This window comes from Coffea arabica, chromosome 2e (assembly GCF_036785885.1).
Source record: "Coffea arabica cultivar ET-39 chromosome 2e, Coffea Arabica ET-39 HiFi, whole genome shotgun sequence".
NCBI classification, from domain to species: Eukaryota; Viridiplantae; Streptophyta; class Magnoliopsida; order Gentianales; family Rubiaceae; genus Coffea; species Coffea arabica.
The window spans coordinates 40621725-40637417 of NC_092313.1; the positions used below are offsets into that span (position 1 = coordinate 40621725).

General features: G+C 38.8%; 1 protein-coding gene across 1 annotated transcript; it reads right to left on the reverse strand.

The window, feature by feature from the left end:
• Positions 1-6158: 6158 nt before the first annotated feature.
• LOC140036290 (uncharacterized) lies at positions 6159-11748 on the reverse strand. Its single transcript, XM_072077646.1, has 4 exons — positions 11156-11748; positions 10755-10853; positions 10558-10655; positions 6159-6388 (listed from the first exon to the last, which is right to left on the reverse strand). The coding sequence occupies exons 1-4, from the start codon at positions 11746-11748 to the stop codon at positions 6159-6161; spliced, it is 1020 nt and encodes a 339-aa protein (XP_071933747.1).
• Between the last annotated feature and the right edge of the window lie 3945 nt (positions 11749-15693).

The window sequence follows — 15693 nt, forward strand, 5'->3', positions numbered from 1 at the left end:
AATTAACCAAAACTCACACTATGGCCCAATTAAATTCACAATCCTACCAATTTACTCCACAATTTACATACTTGATATATTCCAAAAACCTAATTACACCTCAATTACTCCACTGATCACCCAATCACTATAATTACCTATAATAAAATATGTATTATCATACATAAACTCAATTACATAATAACCTTTTAGTCACAAGTAAAACTAGGGTTTGATTTAAATTTAAAGTGTCCAATTAAAAAAACAATGTGTTAAAACAAGACAAAAGAAAGAAATCGAAATTTTAAAAGAACGAGGGAAAAACATTGTCCTAAAATTCGGGGTATCACAATTTTAGTTTTGGATAATTTATTGGTTTTGTCATTCAGAAAAAAAAGATAACCTAGTTAGTTATTTGTCCGCTCATTTGTCCTTTACATGCATGCACTTATGCTTTGATACAACAGAAAAGCAATATGAAGATAAATTTTAAAAAGTAAGGAAAGAAAAATTTTCCCAAAGCAAAAATTAGTTCATTCTTCTTCATTTCTTCCTCCTTTATTCATAGTACAAACATAAACAATCCACCCACTTGAATCATCACTTTTGCTTGGAATAATTGTAGTGCTTTAGAATGCTTGTCAAATATCACGAAAATATATCATTGTAGCCATGGTAGGGCCTATATGAATTATCACATACTTAATCACTTGAGAATAGTAGGGTTAATCACTAAACGACATTTGGTTGAGTCAGCATTGCATCATACTAATTTTTATTCAATGAGATCCAATACCTCATAGCAATTTCTTCATCTGAATTAGAATCAATTTGAGAGAGAGCTTCTTGCAGCTGTTTCTTGAACTATAATTTTCAAGTAGTTGCCACAATTCAGTTCTAAATCTTACTCTTTTGCTCAAGGAATTCCTACATTTTTTTTAAAAACTGTTTTAGTATTATTCAAGCTGCCTAAGAGTACAACGTAGGGAGGAAGGCCGCACCCTTACCTCCAAAACGAAAAACGAAAATTACAAAAGTTCTGCATATCTAGTGCCAGTAACCCTCTAATACGACATGGTAATTGAGAAACCCCAGTAAATAGCACAAAGGAACCACGCGCATTGCCGTAGGAAGCTAGTGAGTCAACCACAGAATTCCCCTCCCTATAACAGTGATTGAACTGATAATACTTTGGAACAACACACCGAATCGCACGAACAACAAGATAATACTTTGGAATTCCTACATTTTTATCGATATACTACCTTTTTACATAGGATAACCCATTTTGATTATTTTATACCACTATTTGACTTGATATTTGTGTACTAAAAGTAGAACACCAAGAGGGATCTCGTTGGCATGGTTCCAGCAGAAAATCCATGAAATTTTGTTCATCAGGAAATAATAGAATAACTAATAGCCTAAATGGAGATTTTTAATAGTGGAACCTTGAATAAATAAGAAACCATCTTCAAGAAATAGTGGAGATTTCAGTGATAGCTACAAAATTTCTCCATCATCTATAAAACTACAAGAGAAAATCAAATAGATTTGAACTAAGTTGAAGAAACTAAGAATGAGAGTAGGTCTCGTGAATAAAATATATGTTCAAATTATTTGATGGTCATAATAATTGTAATTTGATTGATGCTAGGCTTTAGAAAATTTTATTTGAGTATGCAATAAGACTTTCTAATCTTTATGGAGAATAATATTAAGAGTTGTAATTATATGATAGGCATCTTAGTTCGTGAATACCCTTAAGTAATGAGTTAATTTCACCTAAATTAGTGTCTACTAGAATAACTCATAAAAGGTTCTTGTTTAAAGAGGATCATCTAAAATGAAATGAAAATTTGGCTTGATATAAATTTGATGCAATCCTGGAAAAGTGAGATGTTGAGACTCTATTCAATTTTAACCAAAAGAGTCACATGTAGACTCACAAATCAAATAAAGAGGTATAGAACAATTCCATATTACACTACTTACCCTCTTAACTAAATTGTGAACACAAAAAATACTAGATATTGGAGAGCCATAAGATTACTAGCAAAATTATCACATTTAACATACATCAAGCAGGTCTGGACAAACTGAGCAATTTCCTTCTCCATGTTCTCCCACCAATACAAACTCTTCAAGTTCTGGTACATTTTATTCCCTCCAGAATGTACCGTATACTTAGATCGGTGTGCTTCCTCCAAAATTTCCTTCTTAAGCCCTTCGTCCTTAGGCACTACTATACGATTCCGAAACTTTAATATACCATTCACTCCCAAATTAAAATCTGAATTTTCTCCCTTTTTAGCTCTTTCCAACCACTTTTGCAACTTCAAGGTTCTTTTCCTGAGTTTTCTTGATACGTTCCAACAAATTGAATTTCACGACAATATTCCCAAAGATCACTTTTATAGGTTCAAGTCGGGGATTCCAATAACTAGTCTCTTCCAACAAGTGCAATTCTTTAATCATCAATCCTGCCACTTGCACTTGACGAGTTAAAGCATCAGCCACTACATTGGCTTTTCTTGGATGGTACTTTATCGTGCAATCATAGTCTTCCAAGAATTTCATCCACCTACGTTGTCTCAAATTCAGCTCTTTTTGAGAAAATAAATACTTAAGTCTCTTGTGGTCTGTAAAAACTTCAAATGTCACTCCATATAGCTAATGTCTCCACTTCTTTAATGCAAACACAATTGCCGCTAATTCCAAGTCATGAGTTGGGTAATTTCTTTCGTGCGGCTTCAATTTCCTAGAGGCTTACGCTATCACCTTATCATTTTGCATGAATACACATCCCAAACCTTCCTTTGAAGTATTTGTGTAGACCACAAAACTACCCTTCCTATTTGGTAAGGCTAATACAGGTGCTCTCTTCAAACGTCTCTTTAACTCTTGAAAACTTTCTTCACACTTAGAACTCCATATAAATTTTTCACTTTTCTTAGTCAGCTCAGTCATGGGTCGAGCAATCTTAGAAAAATCCTTGATAAATCTCCGGTAATACCCTGCTAACTCTATAAAATTTTGAACTTCAGTAGGGTTTTCCGGTTGTTTCCATTTAGAGACTGCTTCAACTTTGGCTGGATCCACTTTAATCCCGTCTTTGGAAATTATATGACCTAAGAATGTCATTTTTTTCAACCAAAACTCACACTTGCTAAACTTAGCATACAACTGATGTTCCCTCAGAGTTTGTAAAATAATTTTCAAATGTTTCTCGTGATCCTCCAAGATATTAGAGTACACCAGTATATCATCGATGAACACCACTACAAACTAGTCCAGATAAGGCTTAAAGACTCAATGCATTAAATCCATAAAGTCGCAGGTGCATTCGTTAACTCGACCGGCATTATGGCAAACTCAAAGTGTCCATACCTTGAGTTAAAGGCAGTTTTAGGTACATCTTTTCCCAAAATCCTCAATTGATAGTAACCCTACTAGAGATCCAATTCGAAAATACAACTGCCCCTTGCAATTGGTCGAACAGCTCATCAATGTGGGGTAAAGGGTATTTATTCTTAATAGTAACATTATTCAAGCCTCGGTAATCTATACACAACGTTAAACTCCCATCTTTTTTTTAACAAACAAAACCGGGGTTCCCCATGGTGAATCACTTTCCTTTATAAAGTCTTGCTCTAGTAAATCCTGTAACTGCAATTTCAACTCCTTCAACTCAACAAGTGCCATTCTGTACGGCGTCTTAGAGATAAGTGCTACCCCTGGAGTCACATCAATCCTAAAAGTCATCCCTCTTTCTGGAGGTAAAGACTCTAACTCTTCAGGAAAGACATCCGGATACTCCTTTATTATAGGCATATCTTCCAACCTCACTTTATCATTAGGAGTATTTATAAGAAAAGCCAAATATCCCTGAACTCTCTTACTCAACATTTTTCTAACTCGAATTCCTGAAATAAGTGTAGATGAGACTAATCTATCCCTTACCTCTAATTTCAGGGTTGCCTCTCCTGAAATGCACAACTCTACCGTCTTACAGTTCAACTGAGTATGGTAGCGTGCTAACCAGTCCATTCCTAAGATAACATCATACCCCTTAATTGCTAAACCTATCAAATCGGCCAGTAATTTCCGTTCCTCAACCTAGATCTCACAATCCTTGTATACCAAGTTAGCGATTAAATTTTGATCCCTAGTAGGTGTTCTAACTTCTAAATCATAAGGTAATTTAATTGGTTTCACATCTATTCCACTCATAAAATTAGGGTTCATAAAAGAATGTGTCGCACCCGAATCAATTAAAACCTTAGCTAAACGGTGGAAAATAGGGACCGTACTTTCGACCACCTCAGTAGCATCCAGAATTTGATGATAGTTCAATGCGTAAACCCTAATAGGTACCTTTGGTCGACTCCCTCCAGCACTAGTCTGCTTAGAGGTTGACTTTTCAGGCCTTTGAGTGCTACCTCCTACCTTCGACTTACTTGGACAATTCGCGAGTTGGTGCTCGGTACTGCCACAGTACAAACATTTTTCTGACTTTCTCCAACAATCATTCTCCGAGTGATTGGCCTTGCCACAGTAGCCACAACTAACTTGACGAGTTACGGCCGGGCCAGTAGAAGGTATTCCTCTTGATTGACCTTGCCCACTACGACCTCCTCTGGATAAAGCCCCTCTAGAAGCTCCTGCGGTCGTTACTCCTCCCATTCCTCTTCCCATCTTGGAAGGTGGGACACTTTTACTTCCCTGACCAGAAGTATAACTAGAAATGTTCCTTTTCTTAGTGTGAAAGTCCCTAACTTGTAGCCTTACGCTCTCAACTCTCTGCGCTTTCTCCAGAGCTTCGGTAAACTTAGAGATTTGGGTTGCTGCCAACCCTTCCTGGATCTCCACATTGAGTCCTTGCACGAAGCATTTTATCCTTTTCCGCTCATTAGTCACCAATTCTGGAGCATACTTAGAAATTTTAGTGAACTTCCCTTCATACTCGGTTACGCTAAGAGTTCCTTGTCTTAACTTTATAAATTCGTTCTTCCGCTTCTCTTGGATCAGAGGCAGAAGAAACTTCTCATTAAAATCCTTCGTGAAATTTTTCCAAGTCCAAGGGGTTTGGGCTCTCTCCCACTTTTCCCTTATCACGTTCTACCAAGCACGTGCAACACCCTCAAACTGAAAGGCAGCAAAGTTCACCCTTCTCTTTTCAGTATAATCTAAAGCGGCAAAAATATTAGTCATCCGCTCTAGCCAATTTTACGCTAGCTCAGGATCAGGTTCTCTAGTGAATTTAGGCGAAGCAAAGTTCAAAAATCTCTCCAAAACCCTATCATCACCTCTATCCTGGGCCCCGGATTGGTTAATTGGCCCTGGACCCTGTCTCTCAACTAATCGTTCAAGGATATCAGTCATCTTATTAATGGCAGTAACCACTTGGTTACCCTCTACATTCTCTTGTCCCTGGGTTGGTTCAGTTGCCGATCCCTGATCATCCCCTTGAGTTTGGGTTTGCCTAGTCCCTCGCCCACGACCTCGACCACTCCTTCGTCCGTCCATAATCCTAGTTATGCCTAGTGTAAGAAATAAAATAATTACGGAAAAAAATACTTAATATACGAACCAACATGAAAACATTGGAAATAACAATAATTAACATATATTAACATTTTAAGGTTCATACAATTAGCAAGTCATGGGGCGTTTGCAAAATATAGCACATAGGTGCCACAAAAATACTTTTAGTCATGTACGACCAAAATAGAGTCAAGTGCCTCAAAAGTAGGCCACACAGTCAAGCAAAATACAATGGCCTTTGCACTAGTATCATCCCAACTATTTCTAACTACAAAAGTCAAAAGATCTATCGCTCTAGTCTAATCCTCAGTAGGACTATCAGGTGGAACCTCCTCCCTCGGGTCCTCCTCTGGATCCTCCTCGAAAAGCTCCTCCTCAATGCCTTCCTGAACCGGACTCTGAACAACCTCCATGACCTCATCAATCAACATAGTAACGTCTGCCAAGATCCCAGAAGCCCGATCTCGGACCTCCTCGCCTATCCTAGTTAGACGAGCTCTAACCCTCTGAACCTCATCACGAGCAGCCTCAGCCCTAGTCATCTCGTCCGCCACAGTCCCCTCTAACTCCGCAATCCTAGCACTTTAAGCATTCACCATAATGTTCAGCTCCTCAACCTCCTGAAGTAGAGATCAGTTGGTATTCACCAATTGACGACGGTCGTCGTCAAGGGACAATACTAGGTCATTAGGGTATGCATAAGTCATCCTACAGGGACATCGAGGAAATCTAGTAGAAGGCGAGTAACGCACATGAGCTCCTCCACCAAGGACTCGATAGTAAATAGGCCTAAGAGGCTCCACGTGGCCATTAGCATGACCATTACCATTAACGGCATGTCCTCCATTACCATTCTCCATCCCTGCAAAACAACCACAATTTCCAGGTTAGAAACTTAAAGTCACTAATTCGGTCAAACATCACTGAAGGTATAACTAAGTTATCTCATTCCTAATTTTCAGAGCAAAGTCTCCAATATCTCCCATATAGATTTCTAACCTAGTGTTCTGATACCAACTGTGACGCTCCAACTTCTCCCTAAGGCAAACCAAAGGGTATCGGCTGGACGCCTGCCCAACTCTCGCCAGGACTCAGTACAATTTCAGTTCAAACTTAAAGGATAACGACTAATAACGAAAGTTGAAATAAAGATAAGAAATCATTTCCATACATGAATATTCAATCTTACATCACAAGTTTCAAAATACAACCACTTTTCCAAAATATATAACATCTAAAAGATGTCTAGTCAAATACATTCAAAATCCTAATCAAAAGTGCCTCAAGTCGGCTTCTCCATAACTCTTTCCATCTCGGCCCCTGCTAAGGAAAACAAATCTAATGGGATGAGTTAACGCTCAGTGAAGCCAAGAAAACAAGCAAACACATAGTTCAGCCAAGAAAACATGCAAACACATAGGTCAAGTAGCAATAGCATTTAAGTGAGAAATAAAGCTGTAATATCCAAGCAATTCACAATTTTCAATTGAACACATTCAATGAGGATACAGGAGCTCTCAGGAGCTAGGTTCCACTTGTTTTGTTTTTCACAATTCCCGTTCACCATTTCAACCCCTGTTCCGGGCCAACACTTTTATAAAAGGCACTACTACTCGAGTAGGTCAAGAAAGATCTCTTAATAGATCAAGTTTACAGTTATCTCATGATTCACCAAATTTCTCGACCAAGCCCTTGCTGACTCGAGTCACAAGGTCGGCCAATTGAGATTTGGGCATCCTCCAGTTCAGTTATAGGTCGAGGAGATTCACTCCAAACGACATCCAGTCAATCAATTACAATTCAATCATAAGCAATTCAGTTGTACAATCAGTTAAAAAAGAACGAGTACGATAACGTACACACTCGACTCAACAATTATCAATCATTCAATCTATAAGAAGCAATTCACATAATTGCAACAAGTTATGCACTTGACACTCACCAAATCACAATACGGGAGTAAATGGAAAAGATCTTTAATGGTCGGCTCCGGGATTCTGTTCAAGATCTGCTTGAGCGCTTGGAAACATAACAATTAACTATTACTCATAAATATTTACAAACTCCTTGTCAGACAAGGAAGAGTGTACGTTCATTTTCAAATTAAAATAATGTCTCGAAAGGCCTCAATATCTCGAAAATCGAGATTTAAAAGTGAGGGTTTAATAATGCAAGAGAAACTAATTTCCTTCACGAAATCAAGTTTAAAATGATCAATCAATATCAAGAAAGAATAATGAGTTCTCAAAAACTCATTTTCATAAGAAATCGGGAAATTTCAGTTTTGCACGACAATCTTTGAAAAATTGAATCTTGAGTTTGGCATGTCCAAAAATGGAAAACTTTATACCGTTGGAAACTAGGTTCAAATTAATAAAAGTTTATAGAAGACACTTTTCCAAGATTCTAAATGGAAGGCATTCAATTTTTAGCTCAAAGTGGCTGATCTGAGCAAGCAAGGCAGTTCCAGTCATGTTTTATGGCAATCTTTGGAAATTTGGCAAAATTCACAGAAAGTGAACTAGCCTTTGAAATTTGTAACAAAATATGAGTTCCAAACAAAGTTTCAAACAGGACAAACGGAACTAAATTTGGAGTTTTGAGCGTAAAGATATAGTAGCTTAAATTCGGCTGAAATTTGAACACTGATCAGGAATTTTCCAGATTTGAAAAGCAAACTTTGAGACATCATTTGGGTATCGAAATGGTCTTAGAATAACACCAAATTTGGTACACTTAAACTTCCATATGAGGACTATTTCTCTATCAAATTTCACACAAAAACTCACATGGGAAGGCAGTTAACAAAACTACCAAAGTTTAGGAAATTCTCAAAGCAAATCTGTCCTCTTGCTTTTTTTTCTTTCCTTTTTCAAATATTTTGCACCATGAAATTAGTCCCAATTCGGTTCATTTTTGAAACCAAGGTCCTATGACCATCTAATAAGCAATTGGTAGGTAATTGACACCAAAATTTTCGAAACAAAACGTCCCAAATCAAACCTAACCATTCGGCTAGCTAGAAGAGAAAGATTTCCAGATTTCCAGCTTTGTCACAGTTCAGAAATTGAACCATATCTCACTCAATACAACTTGAAATTGAGAATGGTTGGTGGCGTTGGAAACTAGATTAAAACTCTACATGTTATCAGAACAAGTCATTTTCAAAATCAGTTCACAAGTGAGAGAAAATAGAGCCACAAGATGCAGCTTCTACCTTTCCCTCTGATAGATAGTCAGAACAGGACAACAAAGTTTCATGAATCACTATGGTTCACTCAGTTCGAACTAGAAAGTGATTTTTATACCGTTAGAAATCTAGAAATGTCTAGTTTCAAATGCCACAAACGGCACTCGATTTCAACTTTTGTACAAAGACATATGTTCGATCAAAGAGTTACTGTTCGGACAGCCAGAACCCATTTCTAGATTTCTTCAAATTTTGAAAATTCAAGTTTTGCTCAACCAAATTAAATGATTTTTGGTAGACACTTTCTACACACAATATACAACATATATCAACCAATTTCTCAGCCAAAAAACCAACAAAAATTTGAAATGCATGCAAGATAACAACAGGGCAGATTCGGCCATCTTCATGCACCAACTTCCTTCGATTTTTCCTTCACTTTCTAACCATATTCACCTCAAATAACACATAAACAACCACAATAAACTAATTACACCTCAAGCCAGCTACCTAAAGGCATAAGTAAGTCTGCTAGCCTAGTTTTAAAATAAGATAAAATAGATTTCCTCAAGTCCTCTACCTATTTCAAGCTTAGGGTTTCAAACCCTTGCACAACCAACCATAAATCTTGTATTAAATGGAGAGATTAGAAGAGTTGATGGGTTTACCTCTAACCCTTGTAGAAACCAGAATTTTTCACCACTAAAATTCCAAGAAATTCCCCAAGATGAAGCCTTCCTCCAAGCTCAAGTTAATCTCCAAGTGATATGTGAGTTGGGTGGTGATTTGTGAAGGAAATGGAAGCCAGATGAAGTGAGATGGAGTGGAGCTTTTCTCTTCTTTCCCTTGCTGTTTTCGGCTGAGATATGGAGTGAGGAGAGAGAGTGTTTTGTGTTGTGAAGCTTCCTTTGGAAGCTCAAGGAATTTGTGGCCAAAATTTGTGCAAAAGTCAACTAGGAATAGTGTCGCGCCCGAGCCGTTTTCTCTCTTATTTGTTACACTTGTGTGCTAAACCTCCAATGTAATTCTTTTAACACTATAATTATTCACTCTTTGTAGTGTAGTATAATTTTCTCAAATCTCCACTTAGTCGTTTTGAAGCGAAATACGCGAACTTCCAATTCGCGTGCGATAAGACGAAATTTAAAAGAAATTCATGTAACGATAATATAATTAACTAATACTAGGGTAAATAATTATAAAAATAATTATTTTAGGAATAAAAACATGAGTCCTCACAGTATACACGTCCCGTAGCAATCTGAAACCCACTCCCCCCTCATCATTCGGAAAGCATAACTAATCCCATCGGATCCAATAAAACCTGGTCCCTATCTCAGTCGACCCCCACAAGAAGTTCGAGCAAACCTTTTCAATGACATTGAACACTGAAGCTAGGATTACCGAAGCTGATAGTAAATGCAAAGGAACAGATGATAGCACATGTTTTATGAGCACGATCTTGCCTCCATGAGACAGAAACTTGGTCTTCCACGAGAGGATTCGCCCAAGTATAGTGTGACTCACCTCTTCATAATGAGCGGCCCTACCCTTTCCAAAATGCAGTGGGAACCCTAGGTAGCGAAAGGGTGCATGCTGTCTTGGGAAGCCAGTGATACGCTCAATTATCCTCCGTCGGGCCATCGAGACAGAGGGGTGGACCACATAGCCACTCTTGTACCCATTCACCAGCTGACCCGATGATTTTTGGTACAAGTCCAGCACCCAAACGATCTTCTGTAAGGCACGAGCCAAACTATTAGCAAATATCAGCACGTCATCAGCAAAGGCCAGATGCGTTACTGGAGGGCATCCCTACGGAACTGTGAACCCCTGAAAACCTGCCTGAAGAGCTAGATCGTTTAAAGCCCTAGAAAGGACCTCCGCCCCAATCACAAATAACGCAGACGCCAATGGATCCCCTTGTTGAAGTCCCCTACTGGATTTAAAGTACCCATAGAAAGCTCCATTGATGTTAACCGAAAACCACACGTTAGAGATCAGTTGTCAAACCATGTCAATAACTCTTTCCCCAAACCTGAAGCGCCGCATAACATTCACAAAGAATATCCACGACACCCTATCATACGTTTTGGCCATATCCAACTTCAAAGCAATATTCCCACCCCTCGAAGACCTGCGCATCCTTGAAAATAATTCTTGAGCGAGAAGGTAGTTCTCTGTGATGTTTCGGCCCTTAACAAAACTAGTCTGCTGGGGCGACACCAGGCTCGGCAGGAGAGGGGCCAGTCTATCCGCCAATAACTTGGACAATAATTTGTTGAAGAAATTGCACAGGCTAATTGGTCTGAATTTCGAGAAGTCCTGGGGGTTCGGACCTTTCGGGAGTAGGATAATGATGGTAGATGTAAGAAAGCGAGGTAGCTCAGCCCCACAGAAGAAACTCAAAACTGTGTTATACACATCTTGACCAATCACCTCCCAAGCAAAAGTAAAAACCTCCCCATGAAGCCATCCGAGCTAGTTGCACTTTCACCGTCCATTGCAAAAATGATCTTATGCACCTCCTCAAAAGATGGGTCCGCCTCCAAACGACTATTCTCCTCTGCCGTGACAATGGATGGGATTACATGTAGCAGGTTTGTCGCATTGCCAGCCAACTCAGAGAATAGCTCCGAAAAATAACATACAGCTTCGTTTGAGATGTCCTCGTCCGTCTCCACCCAGGCACCATGCACATCTTTAATCCTATGGATTACTCCTTCCACCCGCCTCTGCTTCAGGACAACATGAAAGAACTTGGAATTGCAATCACCGTGACATATCCATTTCACCCTAGCCTTCTGCTTCCAGAATTGTTCTTCCACTGACAAAGCAAGATTGAGTTGGGCCTGAGCTATATTAAGCTCCACCAGAGCAACATCCGAGCTCTCATTCTCCAACCTTGCCTCCGCCCGATGCACTGTCTCTTCTGCCTCACGTGAAGCATCAAATATGTTCCCAAATGTATGCTTATTCCACTCTTGGATGGCTCGTCGAACATATATCAGTTTGGAGCACAGAACCTTCATAGGGGAACCCTGTTGCTCCCGCTGTCAAGCTGTACGAATGACATCCGGTAGGGAGGCCTTGGATGTCCAAATATTAAGAAAACGGAAGGCATGCAGCTTGTTATCTATACGTGAGGCAAAGGAGATTTTCAGCGGTGCATGATCAGAGGGATGCCTTGCTAAGTGAGATACCGAAATGGTTGACGGTAAATCTGAGCACTCCACATTAATTAGTAATCTGTCCAACCTCTTTCATATCCGCACTTCCTCTTCCCCGGCGATTGTTGCACCAAGTGAAGCTAGAGCCAGAAAATCCCGCATCAAATACCCAGCATCCTCCATAAAGGACATAAGCTCCAATCCCTCCGAGTTGCCAAAAGGACGGCCACTTTTTTTTTGCCTGGGGAGATATAACCACATTGAAATCCCTGCAGATACACCACGGCTAGGAACATGGCTTCTCAAGTAATAAGGCTTGCCACAGTGTGAGGACCCATAAATTTTTCTAATTTTATCTTATTTATTTATTTCCTCGCGTGTATTTTTCTTCATTAAACCCTATTATATTGATTTTCCAGATATTTTTATAAGTGAGTATAGGTTTTAAATCATTTTCATAGTATAAGTTAGTTCTTGATAAGTTTGAAGTGCTTTGAAGACGTGGGACCCGCTAGTGCGCTAAGTGCGATAAAATTTTGACGATTAATTGAAGTTTTGTATTAAGAGATATTATTTTACAAGGTGTTAGAAGATAATTAGAGGATAGTTATCTAGGCTAAGCTTGGTAGACAAAGGGATAAGAATAAACTTAAGAAGGGCCAAGTGTCGCGATCCGATTGGAAGTTGGACTTGCCTAACTTTCTTTACCTTTACTAAAATCAAATTTTGACCAAATTTTTCTTCATTTTCATCTTGCTTGGCCGAAATTCTTGCGGGAGAAAAGAGAGGAAAATACTTCATCTTGCACTCTAATTTCTTGGTTCAATCTTGAGTTTTAACCGATAGTTTTGGAAACTACACCATCAAAGTTGCTTATTAAGGAGGATTAAAGCTTGGGTAAAATACATAAAACCCCCCTATGGTTAAGGAAATTGACACGAAACTTCCTCATTGTTTAGAAACACCCACTTAACCCCCCTATGTTTTGGACTTCTTAGAATTTTACCTGTTAATCGGCTGGAAAGCAGGTAACAATATGAAATATCAAAAATACCCTCATTTATAATATCTGAAAAGGTACCGATGCAATTAGTAAATCTTGAGGGTACTTTATGTATAGAGAGAGAAACCCTAAATCTACAACCAAGAAAGAGGTGTTTCTATGTAGATCGGTCTAAGTTATAGTGAAGATCGATTGAGGGTTGCAACGAATCGAGCATAGGTATTAACCAAGTAATCTCATATTTGAACCCTTAATTTCAGAGGAGTTGATTTGTTTGATAGTAGGTGTTTTGGTAGTAAATTGTTGGGGATATTTTGAAACTTGGTAAAAGAAGTATAATTTGAAAAAAACTGGGATATTTTGAACCCCAGTCGCGCCTGCAGATGGATTCCCAGAGAGCGTCGGAGTGAGTAAGAGACCTCAATCTTCTGCAAGTCATACCAAAGCGGAGGATTGAGTCTATTGGAAGACGCAACAAGATGGAGAAGAGGTGGTCATTCGGTATTCTGCACACTGTCGCTGCTGCTACACCTGATGATGATGATGATTCATTGCTGCTGCCGCTGCTTCTTCTTCTTTCAGCCATGGGTGGGAGGCAAGAGGGACTATCAGAGCAACCTGATTGCTGTCTGTCTGCAACCATTTCCCCTTTCTTTGCTGCCACCTGCTGGGCTACTGATTGGTCTGTCTCTTTACTCTTGTTTTTGTGGTGGTGGGGACCACTGCAATGCCCACTGGGACTCTCTTGGGTGCGGGCAGAGGAGAGAACTCTCTAGTTTTTCTTCCTTCTTTGATACCACAATTACTGTAAATTTCCTCTTAAGTTTGTCTCTTCTTCGTCTTGCCTTGTTCATTCATTTTATAAATCAACTGGCCACTGATTGGTCTCCATTTGTATCCGGGAGATTTTGTTAATCTACTTCATCGGGTAGTAATTCTGGTTTGTACAACATTACCGCCATTTGGATGAAGAAAGGAGGAATACCCCTTTTTTTTAAAGAGGCAGCTAAAGTAGTTAGCCAGTTGTTCTTCTTTCCTTATAGTTGCTGCCGCCATTCTAGCAATCACTATTTCAATCTGGAGCTTGCTAACACCATTTCTTTTTTTTTTTCTTCTTTTTTTGTGCAAAGTCCAAACTTGGTGTGCTCAAAATTTGCCAATTCAGCTTTGCATTTTTTTTCAAACTCTGACATTTTTTTGTCTTGCTTTTGTATTTCTCTGTCCATTTTTTCCATTTGTAGAACTACAACTATGGTGGGTTTCATTTGTAAGAGATGTGGAGGGTAAAATTGGAATGAAAACGAGTTTCTTCTAGTCACAAGTGACCATTAGATCGCGTCAATATCACTCGCTAGCTTCCCAGCCGGTTAGCAGGTAAAATCCTAAGAAGTCCAAAGCACAGGGGGGTTAAGTGGGTGTTTCTAAACAATAAGGAAGTTTCGTGCCAATTTCCTTAACCACAGGGAGGTTTTATGTATTTTACCCTTAAAGCTTCTAGTGGAGGGATTTGTGAAAGGAAAACCCTAAGTTATCATCTTTCTTAAGGTGTCAAAGTACTTTGCTTACAACTTCCTCTTTGTTCATGTTAATGTCAAATTAGTGGCTTTTGTGGCTAAATATGTTGATTTGTAGTAGGTTTGATGGGTGGAAGTGGAGTTTTGATGGATTTTTGATTTATTATTGATTTTTCTGTTTTTATATAGTAATTATTGATTATTCATGGATTGATGGTTTGTTATAGTGTAAAATGAAGTTGGTATATGTTGGATATGATTGGTTGCGGAAAAATTTCGGTTTTGTGCGGAAATTCCAGTTTTAAGGTTCCAATTTGCCCTGTTCTATTTGACCATTTTAGAGTCCAAATTAGGCTTAGTACAAAACATAAAAGTTGTATAAAATGATGTTTTATAGCTGCCTATAAAATTTCATCTCGATCGGAGCACTGTACCTTGTAAAATGACCGAAATACCCTTGACTGCCCATAAGCCCTATTTTCGCGGACAGTTTTCTGTCTTCGTGGGGATTTTAATTTTTGACTCTGAAAATGCATGATTTAGCTTTGGAGGCCTTCATAGGAAATGTAGGTATCTGTCCTGGTTTCGAAACGCCATAAGATACACCTCAATTGGACTTCGGTAGCTTGAGTTCTTGCATTTAATCATAGTGCGGTGAACTAGTCTGATTATGAGATGCTGGTTCTGTAATTTGAAATTTTATCCTAGATACACTACGAACTGGACTAAGTGGTCTTCATCAAATTTTAGGCCTTTATCTTAGCTTCGAAACGGTACAAATTGCACCCCAATTCGATAAGCGTAGCTTCGGTTGTGTCTGTTCCGTTAAGAGACGTCAAACCTGCTATTTAGCTTTTGTCCTTAAAACTTGATTTCTAGTTGCATCCCTAGACTTGCTTTGTATTTGGATGAACTTGAGCCTAGTTGAAGGGCTATTGTATTGAGATTTCTTATGTGTTGAATTGGACTGACCTGAGGAAAAACAATGAAGCCATAAATGGCTGGAATATAGCAAAATACAGATGGCATGCTGTCCAAAATTTTAGGGCTACACGATTCCTTCAAGTTGAGTTGATCTTAGTGAAAATGAAGGGTTTTGAGGGTTGTTTGTAACCCTAGGACCAACTGTTATCTTTTTACTCAAAAATCATATTTTTATTCTTCTGTACTAGTACTTAACCTGGAAAGGCGTACGACATGTAGTCGAGCCTCATTTATGCATTCCATTTACTGGGTTCGTGGGTGTGCGAACTATAATTGTTTTCTCTTGATTATTTTAGGGTTTCTGGG

Excerpts from the sequence above, each read along its gene's own strand:
- LOC140036290 (XM_072077646.1), bottom strand. The coding sequence starts at position 11,748 with ATGAAGGTTCTGTGCTCCAAACTGATATATGTTCGACGAGCCATCCAA. Across the intron at positions 10,854-11,155 it reads TTTTTACTTTTGCTTGGGAG|GTCTTCGAGGGGTGGGAATA; the intron begins GTGATTGGTCAA and ends AAGGATGCGCAG. Across the intron at positions 6,389-10,557 it reads CGATCTAGCTCTTCAGGCAG|GGATGGAGAATGGTAATGGA; the intron begins GTTTTCAGGGGT and ends GTTGTTTTGCAG.